At 48.7% G+C, this 19071-nt stretch overlaps 2 protein-coding genes across 5 annotated transcripts in view; both read right to left on the minus strand.

Annotated features, from left to right (window-relative positions):
* On the minus strand, positions 1–4332 carry IBA57 (iron-sulfur cluster assembly factor IBA57). Its single transcript, XM_010712343.3, has 3 exons — positions 3967–4332; positions 3141–3484; positions 1–2036 (listed from the first exon to the last, which is right to left on the minus strand). Exons 1-3 carry the CDS (start codon positions 4236–4238, stop codon positions 1645–1647), a joined length of 1008 nt encoding a protein of 335 aa, XP_010710645.2. The 5' UTR covers positions 4239–4332; the 3' UTR covers positions 1–1644.
* A 1926-nt stretch (positions 4333–6258) lies between these two features.
* GJC2 (gap junction protein gamma 2) overlaps positions 6259–19071 on the minus strand; it is a 32379-nt gene continuing 19566 nt past the window's right edge. For 3 of the 4 annotated variants that reach the window (XM_010712272.4, XM_085226879.1, XM_010712274.4), the window contains one exon: positions 6259–10896. In XM_010712272.4, coding sequence (XP_010710574.1) covers positions 9629–10876 — 1248 coding nt within the window. In that variant the 5' untranslated portion in view covers positions 10877–10896 and the 3' untranslated portion in view covers positions 6259–9628. Of the gene's footprint in view, positions 10897–14335; positions 15796–19071 lie in introns of those variants that run through there. The other variant, XM_010712271.4, reaches the window with a different exon arrangement.

Consider the following 19071-nt stretch of genomic DNA (forward strand, 5'->3'; position numbering starts at 1 on the left):
TTTAAATTATCAATCCAATAAACTTTTAATGAGATATTTCACAGATTCCTTTCACAGCAAGCATAAGGAGTTTTAAACAATAAAAGCATTTTTCACAGATAATTCCTCTTCACAGTAACAAAATGCACTTTGGATGTTTTTTATTACAAATACACATACAAGAGCTTTTTCAGTCACCTGCTCACTCTCTCATCACCTCCTTCTCACCACTCATGCCATTACCAGACTGGACACAAGGGATTTATTGTAATATAAAAATAAATTGGCCTCCTATAAATCACCACAGGTTGAGAGGGTTAGTAAGCACAGAACCTGCCTGGCTTTGGGGAGCAGAGAGGGATGCAGTGATTGCAGAAGCAGGAACAAGTTGGAAGGCAGAAGAGCAGCATGAGCGAGAAAATAAAAAGCAGCAAAGCAACAATGAAGTCTTGGGTTGTTCTGAAAACCCACAGGGGGACGGGAGGGTGAGAAAACCTCAGCTAGGGACAGTTTGTTTTGTGTGAGTACAGATTGGTCTCAGGAGAACAGGAGTGGCCAGAGAAGTGAGTATGGTGAAAATCCTGCCATGAATTCCAGGCTAAGCAAGGTGGCACTGACACCTCCAGAGACCACAGCCATGTTGAAGTCTTCAAGAAAGTTCACATTAGGATCCATTTACAGTCCTACTGCTTCATGCATTTAGATACAGCACCTTCACCTGGGCATTACCTTCATTTGCAACTGTGTAACTAAAACAGCACCAGGAATCTTTCCTCCTGTGTAACTGTGCAATCAGACACAAATCACTAAGATGCCAAGACAACAACTGTTGTTGGTAACCTGATCAGTAACACTGTAGGATAAACATAGTAACAGATTATTCAGCCAAGGACCAGTATACCAATACAATAGTCACTGCTGGGAGTGCCCTAAAACTTCATTTCTGTAAAATATCACTTTCCTCTCTGAAACAGTTGTCTGAGTGAATGAAGCGTGCATCGCCAAGGTGAGCATGGTCAGAGGTGCTCAGATGCAGGCTGCTGCTGGCTGCGCTCCCTCTGCTGGCTCTGAAGCAGGGCACAGGAAGGGGACATTTGTGAGTCTTCCCACATTTCTCATCGTGGGTGACGTATTAAAAGCAGATCCGAAAGCAGAAGGTATTCCTCTTCCCAAACTTAATTAGCAGTTAGAGTGCTGGGAAACAACACCCATCCAATCAGCAAGTTTAATGACAAGCTCAATGCAACAAATATTTTGCAATGAACACTTCAGCCTGAGTTCAGATAGCAACAATATATCCTATTGACGGTAAATTCAGCATGCTCTCCAATAAACAAACACAATACCACAGATGGGATACCATGAACAGATTTCAGTGCATACAGCAGCGAAACTCAGCCAGAGTCAAACCCAGCAGCACCTGACATCCCCTAAATAAAAGCAGGGCTGTCTCCTGTGTACCCTGCCTTGTAAAGGTCACTCCACAACACGTAACAGCAACTTGGTGCTGGTTGGCATTCCTGCAGTTTAAACCCATCTTGCAGAATTCAACTAATATACACCTTCATCAACACCACAAACAACAGCTGAAGGCAGTCACCTTTCTAACCCTGTCACACAAAATATATTTTCAGTAAGGCAAATGTGCAAGTGGTGGTTCCTCATTTATTTGCTGGCAGTTTTTGGCCACCACTCAGGTATACTTGCAGTGAGCTTCACTTTATTACCTGCTACATTTAGGCAGAGTGGTTCATTTATATTAGCCAGCCTCAGCAAAGCTATGCCAAGTTCATCTCCTCCAGCCCGGAACTTGCCAGCTGCCTTTCCTGTTTCAGTCAAGATTTCAGCACCCTCAGGAATGCTCTCCTGAGGAAGAGGAACTGAAAACTGCACGGGCACCAAACGCTTGCGAATGACACCCATATGGTGGGTCCTGGCTGTTAGCTCCTGCCCAATGTAACAGCCTTTGGTAAAGCTGACGCCGTTCATGTAGGCCAGGTTGGATTCCAGTGGGAGGGGTACTCCAGGAGGGAGATCTTTCACACCTTCAGGAATTCCTAGGTAAAGAAAGGAAATACAGTAAGATCTCTGGCATTTCAGATTTCTGAAGTATTCTTCCTCTGTGTTATAAAGCCAGAGGTGAGAAGAAGCAATGCAAAGCCATGAGCTTGCCAGTACCCCAGTCTAGCTGTTAACACATCACTAGCTATAAACACTCAGAGTTAGCAAAGATTATTTTAAAATGTAATTGGAAAAACTGCACTGAAACCTAATTTTGTGAAACTTATAGCACTTCACAGACATACTGGTGGAAATGCAAAGCACCCAGAGCAATACAGACTCCCACACAGACATCAACATTTAATGTCAATGGAAAAAAAAAAAAAATCGCTTTCGCCTGCATCCCACGGGTAGGCTTCAATGTCAGTCACACTTATTTTCATGAAAGCAAGACGGCCAACTGTCCTTGCTAAAGCTAGGAATGCTCCTTTTGTGACCAGTGCTGGACCCAGGTTTGTGCAGTGTCACACAGGATGAGTGCAGGCAGCACACCACCACAGTGCAGCCCACTCTGACCCATTAACAGCTTGTTTTTCTGTACCAGATGGACTCAGGTCGTGGTTGCCGTTATTAGCAGAGGACCATCCTCTTTCAGTCTGCTAATGAATTTAATCCCCTGTCTGCATGGACACTTTAAGATCAATGGGAGCTCTGCAGAGGCCTTCAGGACTGAGTTCCTTTTCAAATCAAACACACATGCCTTGGCCTCTGAGTTAACTCTGCAAATCCAGCAGTATATTTTTAGGAACATACACTGCAGTGTTTCATTTTCTTTCCTTAGTAACAAAGAAAACACAAACGGTATATCATTCCAAAATAATCAGGATGACTCAAACCACTGAAGTTTCTCTCTGAGCAAATGAATAGTTCTTGATTCTGTCACAAGACAGAGCTGTTAGCATTGGATTACTCGCATCCTCAAAGCATCAAACAATTCCTGCATTATTACAAAGTTAAACACACCAACACACACCCCTGTGGCTTTTTAACCCACTGCTCACTGCTTGATATCAGAATGTGCATTTTGATCATGAGATCCTGATAATAAATTTACTTATCCCAAATCCAACAACAGAGTATCAAACAGGATGTGGCTTTACCTTGCTTATACCTGTGCCTGTGGTAATCCTGAATGTTTTCAATACGACTTCCAGGGATAACTTCTGGTAGATTCGCTCCGGCCTTTACAATCAGTCTCCAGCCCATGACTTCTGCCCTGGGGTCAGGAGTTAAAACCAGAGCCCGCTCTGCATATTGTGCGAGGGAGCCACTGATGTCCCCGGCCTGCTCCCCAGGGATGACAGCCCACAATGAGAGGTCCAGGCAAGGGCTGATGCTGACTTTCCTCCGGATCTTGTACAGCTTCAGATGTTTCTGTACGGCATCCAGCACGCTGCTGTCACACTCCAGCAGGATGTGTGGCTCTTCTTGACCCTCGTGAAGCCTAAAAAAAGCAACACCTACAAAGTCAGGAAAGCCAAACCCCCAACAGAGGAAGTACAATAAAAGAAGGGAGACTTCAGCTGGATACAAAGAAAGGTTTTTTATAATAAGTGTGCTGCACAGGCTGCCCAGAGAGGCACTGGTGCCCCATCCCCGCAGACACCGGAGGTCAGGGAATGGGGCTGTGAGCACTGATGGAGCTGTGGGTGTCTGGGACCTGATGGCCCTTAGAGATCCCTTCCAACTCAAACGATTCTACGACTCAATCAGGCTCTATTATCTCAATCCTGATCTGAATCCACAGATATAGCAAATGCCAGGGACAGCACTCAGCACCCTGTATCACAACTCATAGAACCTTAAAGGTTGGATAAGAACACTAAGATCCCAAGTCCAGCCCAGTGGCAGTAAGGTGGAATTACTGCCTGCCCTCCGCCCCCCGGCCCAGCAATGGTCTCACCCAGCTCCTCCCCTCGCTCTCACCTGTACACGATGAGGTCGTACAGGCAGCGGCCCTGCACGTTGAGCGCATGCGCATATAGCGCGCGCGGCGGGCCAGCGGGGCCCTCCCCCACAGCCACCAACCGCGTGACGTCGTTGGTGAGCAGCCCCTGCAGGAAAACGGCCGCCTCGGCGCCCCGCACGCTCAGCAGCGCCCGGCCCAGCGGGAAACAACGCCAGGCGCCGTCCCCGCTCCCACCGCGCCCCCACAGCCGCCGCAGCCCGGACAGGCCGGCCGCCGCCCTCACCAACATGGCGGCCGGTTGTCAGGGGCGCCCGTCGGCTCCTGCCGCCTCTGCCGCCATCTTGTGTGTGTCGGCGCCACCTCGCGGCAGGGAGGAGCGCTGGGGAGCGGGGCACGCCCTCCTCTGCCTGACCACGCCCCTTCTGGCTGGCCACGCCCCCATAGCGGAGCCGTGAGGGTCCGTGCGTCAGGCGTGGGGTGGCTGCTGGTGGGAGTGGCAAGAGGAAAAAAAAAAAAAATAGTGAAAATGGAAAAGAAACAGGAAGCCTTTGTTTTAATTCTCCATGCCCCTGAGTCCATCGCAGCACTGCAGCTGGGGTCTGAGAGTGGAACAGATGGAGAAAATCCATCGTTCCTCTGCACTTAAGGCTCTCAGTGGAGCATTGGTGGCCGGGTGACAAAATACAAGGCTGCTGACCAAGCCCTGTTCCAGAGAGGACCTAGAATCATTCAGGTTGGAAAAGACCTCTGAGATCCCCAAGTCCAACCTCACCCCTCCTTCAGTGCCACATCTCCATGGTTCTGGAACACCTCCAGGGATGGTGCCTCCACCACCTCCCTGGGCAGCCTGTGCCAATGCATTATTACTCTTTCAGAGAATAATTTGTTCCTAATATTTAACCTGAACCTCCCCTGACAAACCTTGAGGCCATCCTCTCTTTTACTATCACTGTTACCTGGGTTCAGAGGCTGACTTCCACCTTGCTACCAACTGCTTTCAGGTTGTAGCCTTCTCCAAGCTGAACAATCCAGTTCCCTCAGCCACTCCCCATTAGTCTTGTGCTGCAGACCCTTCACAGCTCCGCTGCCCTTCTCTGGACGTGCTCCAATGTCTTTCTCATAGCGGGGGGCCCAGAACTGAGCGCAGCACTGGAGGTGCAGCCCCACCAGAGCCAAGAACAGAGGGACATCCCCCTAAACCTCCTTGGGAGCATCCCAAGCAGGCATATTCAGACACCTCGGAAACAGCTTAGCTTACTTTCTCCTGCCTTTCTCTGGGGTGCACAAGCTGTCATCCACAAACTCTCATGAGCTACAGTTGTTCTTGCCCTGTGCATTAAATGCTCCACTGTCCTGGGCAGCCTCTTCCAGGGGAAGAACCTTTCTCTCATCCCCACCAGACCCTCCCGACAACTCCACGTGGGATGAAGGCTGCAGAGGTCAGTGCCACAGCAGCACCGTGCTAAGTTCAGTCACCAAAGTGTGCTTCACTTTGACATCAACCCAGCACCCAACAGCAAGGATGAATTCCCCCTATTTCCCAGAACATGCTCTATTAAGGACACCTTGTTAATTAGCAATTTTTTTCGTTTGGTTTCTTAGCACTGAGGCACTCCTGGCTGTGGACCTTCCCCATGGACTCCCAGCAGAGCCCCGTTATTCTCTGCCTCTTGGTAGGAGCCAATGGAATCCTGGAGACACCGCAACTGCCAGAGGAATGGAGAGAAATGCACCCAGAGGCTTGCAGAAACCTCTTTGGACAGAGGTGGTGAGTGAATGTACCTGTCCGTTCATGGCAGGAGCAGGAACTGAGGTCTTTAAGAAAACCAAGGTGTTAAGAACCATGGAGATGTGGCACTGAGGGACACGGGTAGTGAGCATGGTTGGGATGGGTTGCTGTTGGACTTGGGGAACTCAGAGGTCTTTTCCAACCTGAACGATTCTGTGTTTTTGTGATTCTCTTGCAAGGCAGGTTTTCTCAAAGGGCGTCCCATCGTTTCCTCTGCTGCAGCCGTAATTTCTCCCGGACTCAGCAAAGTTTTTTTCACTTTTCAGAGCACAAGCTTTCCTAGGCAGCTTCAGCTCCATGCCTGAAGGAACTGCAGGCAGTGATTCATCAGAGAGACAACACATCCCAAACAACCAGAAGGTCAACTACTTCTTAAGGCAAAAATATTTTGCAGTGATTTATAGCTGTATGTGGGAAAATAGAGGTCTTATATGGCCAAAGCAGGCAAACAATAGATGGGGAAGAATTTCTTCTCATCAACACTCGTCCTCCTTCTCACGGAAACATCACACTCTTTGCATACTGTAACAAAATGTAAGTTTTATTCCGTTTTATTAGTAATGGACGTGGAATAGCCGGTTGAAGACTCGGGCTAATGTTTCATTCTCTTTTGACCAATGCTTAACCTAACTACAGTCCAGATGGAACATTTACACTGAGAAATACTTAGAGAGATTCAACCTCATACTCAAAAATTTTCTAGTACAAATACAGTTAGTACATAAAAAATGAACAACAACAACAAAAAAATATCCCAGAAACTTCATAACAGCACAGACTGGTTATGGCCTTGAGTTAAGTTCAAGTATTTTCCAGTGGAATGCAATGCAAGCAACAAGGTAATCTGGCTTTTACGTGGGACATTCCTGGCTCTGAATGGTAAGAACAGAAATGCAAGGGCGGGCACTTTATCCAGCAAAGCTTAGTGAGAGAACCAACATTTATGATTAGTTCAGCTACAGAGCTAAACCCGTCTGGAGCGTGAACTAAATGACTAACCTGCAGAAAAGAAAGCAAAGCATTAGTTATACTACTGGCATTTCTTCCATGGCCGATGCTGCCCATCGTCTGCTTGAAATTCCTCAAACCGCCTGTTTGGTTTGTGGTGGGGCTTTTAATTGTGGTTATGCATATATGCATTTTTGCCTTCCTATCCTTTTCCTGCCCTGACAGACACAGTAAAGACGGGATTTCCCTTCCTGCTCTGGAAGGGGTCACTGCTGCGGAGACGTCGGTGCCTTGGTGGTGGAGGTGACTCAGTGGAGCATACAACATCCTAAGAGCTCCAGAGGGCAAGCAGTGGAGGAAAGGGGGAAGTGAGCAATTCGAAATATCTAATTATAATAATAAACCTCCATATTTATAGGGCTATCTGACTCATGCTGGTGGCTGGAGGAACAGGGGTGGCTCCTTCTTGGTATAAGAGGAGTGAGTGGGAGCCTGGCAGCCCACCACAAGATTCTAGCATCAAGCAGTCCTGCCAGCAGCGTGCCCTTTTGCTTCAGTCCATGTCAAAAAGCTTGGGGAAAAAAAAAAATGGGAAAGTGAGATCAGCCCTCATTTGCAAAGCATTTTATGCAAGGAAGTTTTTAAGCCCTACAGATGAGCAGGGCTGGCTGGGAGGACGGCAGAGCGAGCAGTTACCCTGCCTGATGAGGAGCTGGTATCGAACACCCAAGTGTCTGCCCCGGCTCTAGTGCTCATCAATACTGCAATTATTGACTCCCACTATGGAAAACAGTGTGTGCGTATTAAATGTGCTGGTGACACCAGCCTGGAGGAGGCTGCAAATCTGCTGCAGGACTGCCTGATCATCCCTCTTGGCATGCTGGATTCATGGCATGGAAATGACAGGCTGGTGAGAGTAGGGTTGCTTGGTTTACGGCAGAGCTAAAGGAGATAAGACAGTCTTCAAACACCGCAAATCTTCAGAGGAATAAGCCCTGGGCTGTCTATACCTTCACGACAGCACTGCCAGCAGCACCCAGTCTCCCTGCATTGCCCGAGTGGGTGGGTGCCCGTATTTAGGACAAGGAGCAGCACGGGCAGATATGTTTGTCCTACCACCATGCTGTGAACTTTTTGAGCCTTTCATGGAAAATTCACATTACAAAGCATCCCTGCACGCGATGGGTGTGTGCTGCTACAGACCAGTGCTGCTGCATGATGCGCTGAGCCTCCTGTGGGATGCAGTTGCCTTTATCCAAAGAGAACAACTCCAGCAGCAAGAGCAGGCAGAGCTCCAGGCAGTGCCTCCTGCAGGATCGGGAACAAGCCTGGAGCTGTCTCCAGACTGTTACTCAAAGCCATACCGAATATTTGCAGCTGGATACCTCATAGAACATTTCTTTGCACCTTTTAAAACCTACTATTTGCTACCAGCACTGTTCTCCAGGGGCATTGCACAGCTTTCATGCTGGCTGGGGAGAGCAGATGCCCTCAAGGCTTCCAGAGACTGATCTCAGGGTCATGAGTAAGAGCCCATTAAGAAGTAATATGGAAGGAATTGTGGCATGAGGGCTTGTGTGCTGGCATGGCTGTAAGGGAGCAGCTCAGCACAGGAATGATGCTGTGTTCTGTAAGGATTTAATTCTTCCTTGTAAAGTTTGATCTGGAAGGCTCTGCCTACTTTGCCTCCATGGTGGTGAATTGCCACAGGCATCTCAAGAACGCCTCAGCTCCAGGATGAAACCACCCACCAAAGCACATCCAGCACCAGCAGGAGCCTTGGAGGTCCTGCAACTGCAAGGAGACTGCCTTAGAACCAAGCAAAGCCAACAAAGTCTCTCCATAAACCAGGGGCAAACTTCTTGCTGCTGCCCTGGGTCCTGTCCACCAGGTCTTCTGCTGAGCCCCCTAGCAAGGGTATGGAAACCTGCCCGTTTCCCACTGACACTCCTTCTGGATCCAACAGGTTTTCCCAGGGAAAGTGGAAGGCTGTAAAATTACCAGAGGGTTGATATCACATTTATATATATATATCTATGTATCTATATTCACACACACGTGTTCATGTGTCCATATATATACTGACATGTACACACACACGCATCGTATACGCGCTATGCATAGGTCTGCTGTCTGCCACTATGTATAACAGTTTGATTAAACAGAAAAACAAATCTGCCAACGCTGATCTTCCCATCTTTACTCAAATTTAGCACATGAAGAAGTTGAAACCCTTTATGACTTTGTTTTCCTGGTTGCAAAAAGGCACTTTCTGATGATGTGAAGCAGCAGTTTGTTAAAAACACTGTAACTGCAGTGATTCCCATCTGTAGCAAGCGCTACGCAGGCACCAGTATGAGCAGCAATGTCACTGCCAACTCACACTGCGGAGTGCTTGGCCGTGTTTGCTTTTTGTTTCAGCGCAGAATAAAAGATGAAGACCATCAGTGCTGTGCTATGCATGCACCTCTGCTGCCTTCACTTCCAGTGCTGCCTGCTGTGCACTGAAAAATTCCGGCGAGACGTTAGCTGGGAGCGTGCCGTGAGAGTTCATCGACATATCAGTCACTTTCCTTTCTAATCAAGGGATCGGAAATTAATTTTTATTAAGGATATTTAGTAATTAAAGGCCGTCTGACTGCAGCACTGTGTGTGGGAGCTGCTCTCTGCTTCCATCACAGCAGGCTGTCCAGCCTCAGCGGGATGCAGCGGTCGCTGTCACTCACTGGAGGTTCCCGGCTGGAGAACGTGTTGGAAAGAGGAAGGAAATGTCTTTTGTTAATGCACCGGAAGACAGTACTAAATTGGTCTGAAATTCCTTTTCTCTCTTGACTTCCACAGAAAAAATGTGTCTGTGCCCTGTGAAATAAACTCAAGACATACTGAAAACCAGAACCTAAAATAAAACCCCACTTACGCTGCCCTCTCTGCTGCCAGACAAGCTATATCCACACAGACGTCTTTCCATCCTTACTGCTGGAGCTGCCTTTCTCCAAGGACGCCTTGGGCTTAGCGCTTTGCTTCTCCTGGGCGGTGTTGGCCCTATTTTGCTCTACCACCGTGCCACCCGAGGCAGGGCTGCTGGTCCGGGAGGGCTGCGCGTTGCCCTGGCTGCTGCCATAGCTCTGAAATGCTATGTCCAGCTGCTCCTGGGCCACTCGCAGGTGTTTGTGGAGGGTGGACAAGTCCGCTGGGATGTTCTCATCCGGGCTGGTGCACTGCTGCTCCTGCGCAACGTTAGCCAAGTTCTGCTCGTGAGCCATCAGACTGTTGGGGATCTTGGTGGACTTCTCTGATTTCACCACCAGGTTGTACTCAGGGGGGCAGGAGATGTTCTTAGGGTAGGCGTAGTTGTAGGGGGGCTGCCTGAAGGTGTTGATTTTCCGGTTGCGGATGGCATCTCGGATGGTCCCGAAGCCCAGATGGAACATCTCACACATGTTCAGCAGCAAGCACAGGCAGCTCACCACGTACATCACCAGCAGAAAGATTGTCTTCTCTGTTGGCCGGGACACAAAGCAGTCCACCGTGTGAGGACAAGGCAGTCTGTTGCATACAAAATAAGCTTCTACCTCAAAACCATAGAGCAAATACTGCCCTATCAAAAAACAAACTTCAAACGAAGCTCTGGTAAGCAGCTGGAAGACGTAGATTTTCATCAGTCCTTCCTGCTGGATTCGCCTCCTCCCATCATGCTTTTGCTGCTCTTTGCTCTTGGGCTTGGCTTTGGCTTTCTCATTTTCTGCTGCGTCGTCGGAGATCATGGGCTCCTCTTCATCCGCCTCCATCGCGTCCTCCATGTTGCGCACCGCCTGCCAGTTCAAAGCAAACTGCTTCTTCTTCTTGAAGCCCTTGAACTTCTTCTCCTCCTCCGCTGACCGGGCGATCCGGTGGATGGCGTAGCCCAGGTACATGACTGAAGGTGTGGATATCATGATGATCTGGAAGACCCAAAACCTAACGTGTGACAGCGGGGCGAAGGCATCGTAACAGACGTTGTCGCAGCCGGGCTGCTTGGTGTTGCAAGTGAACTTGCTTTGCTCATCAGAGTAGATGGATTCTCCACCGACCGCCGTCAGGACGATGCGGAAGACGATGAGCACGGTGAGCCAGACCTTCCCCACGAAGGTGGAATGGTTGTGGATCTCTTCTAGCAGGCGGGTGAGAAAGCTCCAGCTCATGTTGGTCATAAGGGCTACTCAGTTATAACCTGCAGGAAGAAGGGGGAAAAAAAAACAAACACACAGCTGTAAGTTAACATCCCAACACATTTTGTTGCCTGCTTCAAGATGGGAAGTTCTTGGGTAACTAATAATGAATACAACACAACATGGAAGCCACTTAGGCACACAGAAAGGTGCTCAACTTGTGATAGCTGCTCACATGCCATGGGCTCAGGCATCCGGGTGAATGCGGGAGCAGGGGATGCTGAAATGTCTTTCATTAGTGAACCTAGAAAAATGCAAAGAATCAAAAAAAGAATGGGAATATTTATATTTACAGGCTGATGTCCCTTTTAAGTCCCTCTTGAAAAACAAATGCTTAAATCAAATGCAGACTCTTTTATAAATAAACCTTCAAAAGCTTTCAGAGAAAACCATGCATTTATTAGAAGACCTGGACAGCTGGAGAGGAAGAGGAACCATTTTGTGCTCAGCTTGCCTTGCAGTGAGGTCTCAGCCTGAGCTCCCTGGCATCATTGGGGCACCTCAGCCCTCCAGGCATCATTAAAGACAGGTGGTAATAGTATGGCTGGGCTGGCAGACACCTAGGGGTGAGAGCAATGGGGAAAGCTCCCAGACACAAAGAGCATCATGCTGGGGGGACGACGGCCCCTCACCCTTGAGCAGCAGAGAATGGGCTCATCCTTTCTTTAAACCTGCATTCCTGCTCTGCACCAGGCTCGTAACCTTCATTGAAAGCCCAACTTACAGCAAACCTACCCAAATCCCTGTGCTGCCCCACAGCCCTTTCATTTACAGAGGTAAAAGTCAAGGAGGACGAATCATGCCACGAGACACAAGACTGGTCCTAGCTCAGCTTTGCAGCACTTTTACATGGAGACACCAAATCACACCCCAAGGTTTGCACTGGAGGCTTTGACCCCATGGATTGGGCCTGGAGTGTGAACAACCAAGAGCAAAGGAGCAAGAAATGCAACATGATTTGCTCTGTTCTCCACATTTTGCTTTCCTGGAATGTTATTTTGTTCCTGCTGCTTCTTAGGATGGGCGCCAAGCAGCTCTGGTTTGCTCAGTGCTCGCCTTGCTGCTGCCCTGGGAGGTAACGATGCGGCCCAAGGCTCAAGATGCAGCAAAATTCTTCCACTGTCGAGGGCTCCCGAGAGCCAGCAGATGGAATTTTCTAACCCTGCTATTTCTAGATCAAACAAATCCTCTGCGAACCCAAACTTCCGAGTCTTCACACACCAGAGGGGGACTGTGGGAGCACTCTGCAGATGGTGCTGAGGAATGTTCCTGTCCTGCAGCTGGGGAAACTGAGGCGAGGAGTAAGGAAGCAGCATGCCCCAGCTGGGAGGAGAGGTGAGAAGGTCTCCTCTCTCCCCTCAAGTTACCTGCTGAAGTTGTCCATGCTACAGGAACCAGAATCCCCATCTCCTGCCTCAGAAATGATGCCTTGGACCCAACAGTCAGTAAAGAAATACCGCTGCAGACACAGTGGTTCAACCACAGAATAATGTGTAAAGTGATCCCCACAGCACTATTCTTTATTTATTGGAGAAATTTGGTTTAGCATTGCATTATTTAATTTTATACTGAATATAAGGATAAAGATTTTTTACAGTAAGGGTGATGAAGCATTGGCACAGATTGCACACAGAGGTGGTGGGTGACCCATCACTGGAGACACCCAGGGTCAGGGGACGGGGCTCTGAGCGCCTGGTGGAGCTGTGGGTTTCCCAGTTCAGTGCAGGGGAGCTGGACCAGATGGCCTTTAAGGATCTCTTCCAACTCAAACGACTCCGCGATTCTATGACTATTTATTCAGGGATGGGACATCACCCCTTGTGAATGCCTTTGGCTTCTTTCAGACTCAGTAAGTCCCTCTTCAAAGCATCCCAATCCTTCCTTTGCTTTGTGTGCCTATTCAGTATGAGCAGAATGGAGCATTACCCAACTTGCAGGATTCACACTGGCCCTTGGCCAAGACTCATCAGGTAGGGGTGGCAAGAGAAGGCACTGGGGTGCTGATTGCCCATTGTGGGACATGACACATCCATCCCTGAAGCATCTGTGCAGCCAGGGCAGGGCTGGGGCTTGGGTAGTCGACCCGGCCTGGTGGTCTCTGTGCCACCCATCAGCATCCCCCATCAGCTGCAAGCTCCACATTAAGCTTATTCTTTGTCAGGGAGCGTAGTGACAGGACAGGAGATAATGGCTTGAAACTAAAGCTGGTAAGTTTAGGTTGGTTAGCAGGAAAAAGTCCTTCACAATGAGGGTGGTGAGGCACTGGCAGTGCTGCCCAGAGGAGCTGTGGATGTCCCTCTGGAGGCACTCAAGGCAAGGTGGGATGGGGTTTTGGGCAACCTGGCCTGGTGAGAGGTGTTCTTGCCCATGGCAGGGGCTGAAACTCGATGGGCTTTAAGGTCCTTTCCAACCCAAATTCTGTGATTCTGTGATTCCATGACACAAGTTCCCACAGGTCAGTTACCTCCCAGTAGCAGTTTTGCTGGGGCACTGAGGACTTGACAAAGGCAATGATGGATTTTGGAGCAAACATTCAAGTTCTGACCTAACGTTTGTTAGCAAAGCTCACACTGATTCCTCCAGGAAGCACATTTCAGACTGGAGCACCTGGCAACATTGGCTTAAACCCTTCACAATCCCCCAGCATCAGGGAGAAAAATCACAAACTAACAGAACAACCAGAAGGCCACTGCTTGGAAAACACGGTCTGTGAATACCAACTACCAGCCACAGCCTGTGCTCAGCCTGCTGTGCACATCTGGACAGGCAGCAACATCTGCAGGAAACAGCCCCCAGCTGCTCCTGCTCTGCTGGGACCCTGCTGTGCCTCTGGGCATGACTGCACCTCAATGACCGCGTTGTGCTCCCCCGTACCCAGCCACACAACTGCAGCTGAAGGAGACAAGGGAAGAATCCTCCCATGATCAGCCCACTGGGGCAAGGAATGTGTGGGGCTGCAGCACGGAATGGATGGGGTGAGGGGGGTTTGTGTGGCTCAATTACGTGCAGAGAGTCCCAGGGGGGACACAGCGTCCCTGCAGCTTGGAACCCATTCATTCCAGCTGCACACATCAGGCTGACTGGCACCGGGCACACCTTTCACTTCCAGACAGCTACAAATAGAAGCTGGGATCTCTCAATGCGACAAGCGGCGATTCGAGTGCCTTCGGCTCAGCCTTAAAATAGTGGAAATCCCACGGAGCCAGCAATTAGCTCTTGGTCCCACTTTCTCACCACCAAAATCCCCTCTGTGCAATTGCAGATGCAGCTGTTGGAACTGGGAAAAACTTTAAAACTTGAGTCTAAAAGAAGCAGAACGAGAAGAAAAAAAGAAAAAGAGGAAAAAAGTATATAGATCCAGCTAGCTTGACGTCCTTCCTTTCTACTCGCTTCCCACCCAGTTGTTCAAACCAAAGGCAAAACAATGGAAAATGTACTCACGGAGACATGGTGCTGCTTGCCCTCCTCCACCAGCATTCCTGCGCCTTGCCCTAGATAAAGTCCCGCCGTGCTCACGCCATGCTCCGCTGGGACGCCGAGCTCTGGGGCAGGATTTAAGGCTCTGCAGACCCCGCCTCTGGGGCAGCCCAGCTCCCACCCAGCCCCTCTCCTCGCCGGGTGTCCCCAAGCTTTGGGAGAAGGTGCTATATATACCGGGCAGGAAGGAGGCATCGGTTTTTAAATCCAAACAAACCGCCGGGTCTGGTTTTAGGAACGGTGCCTGGAATTTTGCTGCCGAGCTCTCGAGCGGACTGGAAATAAATTAATAGCATCGGCTCGCGGTGCTGGTAACAGATTTGTAAGACAGAGAGCATGACTAATAGGGAACATGTGGAAAACGCATTTTGGCAAAAGCTCCTTGGGTAGAGAGCTGGGGAAGAAAAAGAGGCAAGGCTCTATAGTGAGAAGTGATCTGAAAGTCCTGCCTTGCTGCTTCCCCTGTTCAAGGGTAGGGACAGCTGGAAAAGAGTTTTTGAGTACATTTTAGGGCTTTTCGGTCTCTTTGTGGGAGGAAAAAGAATTAATAAGTGTGGGAATGTGCGTGAAGCCTAAGGCAAGTGGAGAAGAGCCCTTGTCCCTGGGGGCATCTCTCATCCCTGCTCCATCCACGAGGAACCTTATTGTCACCAGTGGGGTCAGGGCTCCAGGTAGCTGCGGGGTCAAAGTGGGGAGCTGAGGCAGAAAACCTCCCCAGGAGAGAGAAACAGCAGAAAGGATCAGACCCAGCCTTTGAGGGGTAAAAACATGGGAGGATGCACATTTTGATCAAAGGGGACATATGATTTATCAGGAACTTTCATCCCAAGAGGGTTCTGACTAAGCTGGATATTCCAAAGAGCCCAGTGGGATGTGGGGTGGCAATTCCTGCTCACTGGAGCATCTCAGGCAAGCAGCAGCAGCACAGAATCATGAAGACCTAAAAGATCATTGAGTCCAACCATCAACCCATCAGCACTATGCCCACTAAGCATCCTCTGCACCTCTTCATGTTGGCAGAGCACTTCAGCCAAACCACTGTGTCCGCAGATCCAGGTGTATTGTGGTAACTTTAAGTTATAAACTAATTACCCTTGTACAATGATAAGCTAATTCGTTGTTCAGAAGTAGCTACCTCTGATAGGTAGGTGGAAAAAGCCTCATATTCAGGGAAGTCAGAAGTAGAGGTGAACATACCCTTGAGGGATGGCTGTCACACTCAGAAGAACAGGTCTGGGGAGGGATCTGGGGAAATAAGCTTCTAAAGAGATTCAATAGTCATGGCCTGGGTTGAAAAGGACCTCAAAGATCATCTAGTTTCAACCCCTCTGCATAGGAAGGATCACCAGCCACCAGACCAGGCTGCCCAGAGCTACAATCCAGCGTGGCTTTGAATGCCTCCAGGGACGAGGCATCTAGAACCCTTTTGGGCAAAACGACCCTGCCTGCATGCTTCAGTGCTCAGCACACTCACAAAGCTTGCACTGCCAAAGGAGCTGGAGGGATATGGAGCTGGATCTCCTCCCAAAATTCCTGGATATCTCCCATCGAGACCAGACCAAGAAGGATAAAATACTCACCCCTGCATGATCCTTCACATCTGGGGACAGCACAGTGTGTCACCTGGCTGTCACCTCCATTCTCCCATCCCACTCCCAACACATTTCACACCTGCCTTTACAGGACCGTGAGACCCACCAGACCTGAGGGATGGCCGCCAGCATCTCCTTCCCACCACAGGCTGGGGTGAGACCTCCAGCAGCTCCAGCTGGTGCAGGATGGAGCTGTGGAGCAGTATTATTAGTTATTTAAAAATAACCAGCTGAGAGCAACTTCCAGACTCTGCGGGAGTACAGGCAGTGGCTTTGAGATAAAAGGCAGTTCAGCACAGTTCCAGTCCCATGGGTCACACAGCCTCTCCAGACTCTTTGCAAGGTTATTTATACACACAGTAATCTCTTCTGGTGGACGTCTTCTTGGAGCATCCACGCTGCAAACAAGTTGGACATCATCTGCTCTTGCTCCAGGCTCTGGGGACTGTGTCGTTCCCATCATACCAACCCAACCCATCGCCTGGGGAAGGCTGAGCATTTCCTCCTGCCTGCTTTCATTGGTTTTTTACCATTTGAGCAGGTTATGCAAGGGCCAAAACCTTGGCTGCGTGTATCCAGGGTAATAACAGAACAGCAGGGGTATGCACACTTATACACAGCCTGTGTTTTCTTCCTTCCAAGGCAGACACTGGAGAGCAAACAGAGATTTTGTAGCCATAAATAAATGTTATGGGCTAAAAGAGCAGTAGGAACCTTTTCACTCCCTGTGCAGCATCCAGTGCCCTGGGCTTCACTTAGAGCTTGGCATTGAGAACAGGAAACAAAGGGACAGGGGGATGGATGTGACAAAAGCCTGGACACTTCTGGCTGCTGGGGGTCACCTCACCAAGCTGACACCAGTGGTATTCCTGACGTGTTTCTCTTGACGTCCCATTGAAATGAATAACTGCAGTCATTAATTACAGTTCTATCTGGTGTTACATCTTCCTGCTATGTGATGAGTATCCAGTCTGGCCCCAGACCAACACAGCTCTGTAATGCATTACACTGAGTTCAGTTTCTCCTCTAATTTTCACCTTCTGGATTTTCATTTGATTTGTTTCAAAACTACACAAAGTGAAGAAATGCATTCAAATAACAAGCTTGCTTATTAAAAAAGAAGACCCATGAAGCAGCATCACATAAGTTTGGAGACTTATTTTACAGAATCTAGAGAGAAAAAGGAATCTGGAGCCCACGGCTCACAGTAAGTGATGGTGAGAGCCACAGAAAGACAGGCTCAGCTCTTGGCTTTGTAAGCAGAAGTGACACTTCAAAACATAAGAGCTAAATGGGGAAAATAAATAAAAAAAAAAAAAGAAGAAGAAAAGAAAGAAAGAAAAAAGGGAAAAAGAGACAGGTTTTGATTTCATTAGTGCTTCTGGTTTGTTGCACTGCTCTTTGCAGCCCCACGCCTCCAGCAGAGCTGTTCCAGAAACAGCGTTCAGCAGAGATCTTTGTCAGATGTAAACATGTGCTTCAGGGAAGGGCAGCCTCCGTGTCAGCGCTTCCTCCTGCGCTCTGCTTCCCTTCCTCCTGCCATTATCTGCATTGTCTTCTGCTGGTCCTGGGCGGGCACTGCTGGGTGTGGAGAAGGAGGAGGAAGATGAAGGGGAGGAAGATGAGGAGGACTGCCCCATGCCTGCCACTTGACTTTCATGCAGCCCAGGTTGTGGGTTCTCACCTGTCCCCTTCCTAGGGTCGTTAAAATTGGTGTTTCCTCAAACACCACCTCTAGAAGGCCAAGAAGATCACAGTCTTGTCCTTAGTCGCAAGAATCAGTGGATTTGTACTCTTGTTTAGCAGCACTAGTGATTAATAACTCTGACTTTGCCATTTACACCCTATTTCGCATACAAAGTGGGCTTTATGGGCTCATTTTTGATGTAGAATCACAGAACGGTTTGGGTTGGAAGGGACCAATTCCAATCTCTGACACAGGCAGGGACATTTCACTCTAGACCAGGATGCTTTGGGTGTTCTCCAAGATGTTGGACTAATCAGGGCTCACACTGTAAGGATGCAGCCAAAACCTCAACAGTCTCACAATAAAAATGTACAGGCAGGATGAATCATGCCCATGTTCAAATCTGCTCCATCACAAAAGTCTGTGTGGACTTTTCAGAAGAATGATGGTGACAACCCTGTTGCAGATATGGCACGTTACCCCCATCATCATCAGGTTCATTCTTCTGTGCTCTCTGCTCTCTGCATCCATTTGGTGGCCAAGGTGGTGATGGGATGATGGCAGGACCTGGTGATCTTGGGAGTCTCTTCCAACCTCAGTGATTCTGTGAGCAGGTACAGTGGGTTGATGGTTGGGCATGGTGATCTCAAAGATCTTTTCCAACCTTAGTGATTCTAGGAGTGGGCATGGTGGGGATGGGCTGATGGTTGGACCTTAACGACACAATGATTCTACAATCTCTTCAAGGTTTTAACCTGGATGACAACACTGTGGTGGGTCTCTGCTCCTTGCGAGGACCAAAATGAGAAAAAGAGCCCATAAGGATTTCTGGCTGTGTGACAAGAGGATACCTGAAAACAAGGTGAAGGCTGATTTCTTTAACATGCTGTGCAAAAATAAATTCTCGCTCCCAACCACCACTGAATTTGGAGCACGGTTTGGCATTGAAGATAAGTCAGAAAACAGAATTTCTATTAAATTTGCTTTGGTTGGTGATCAGAGGAAAAAGCCAGATGTTAGCAGGATGAAGAATGTTCCTGCTGAAAAACAGTGCAATGTTTCCCTGGGATTTCACTGAATCATAACTGCGGAAAGGTAAAAGCACTTCTCTTTGAAAATGACAAGAAAAATCCAATAAAGGGAAATAACAATAAGATTTAAATCACAAAGCACAAAAGCCCAGAGGAAGCATTTAAGCTCGGGCAGGAGCACAGAAGATATTTATTCCAGCCCTTCCCGGCTGAAATTTTCGCTGCAATGGACACATTCCTGAGATAAATTTTGATGTTGAAAAAATCCCGTATTTTTTTATGATGGAACCTTTTTTTTTTCAAGGCTGACATACAAAGAGGTGGCAAGAAAAGAACCGTGATGGGGACACAGCCCTTTATAGCATTCTTCTCTCTGTCTGTTCTTGCTCC

The sequence above is a fragment of the Meleagris gallopavo genome, chromosome 6 (assembly GCF_905368555.1).
Source record: "Meleagris gallopavo chromosome 6, MGAL_WU_HG_1.1, whole genome shotgun sequence".
In the NCBI taxonomy this organism is placed as follows: Eukaryota; Metazoa; Chordata; class Aves; order Galliformes; family Phasianidae; genus Meleagris; species Meleagris gallopavo.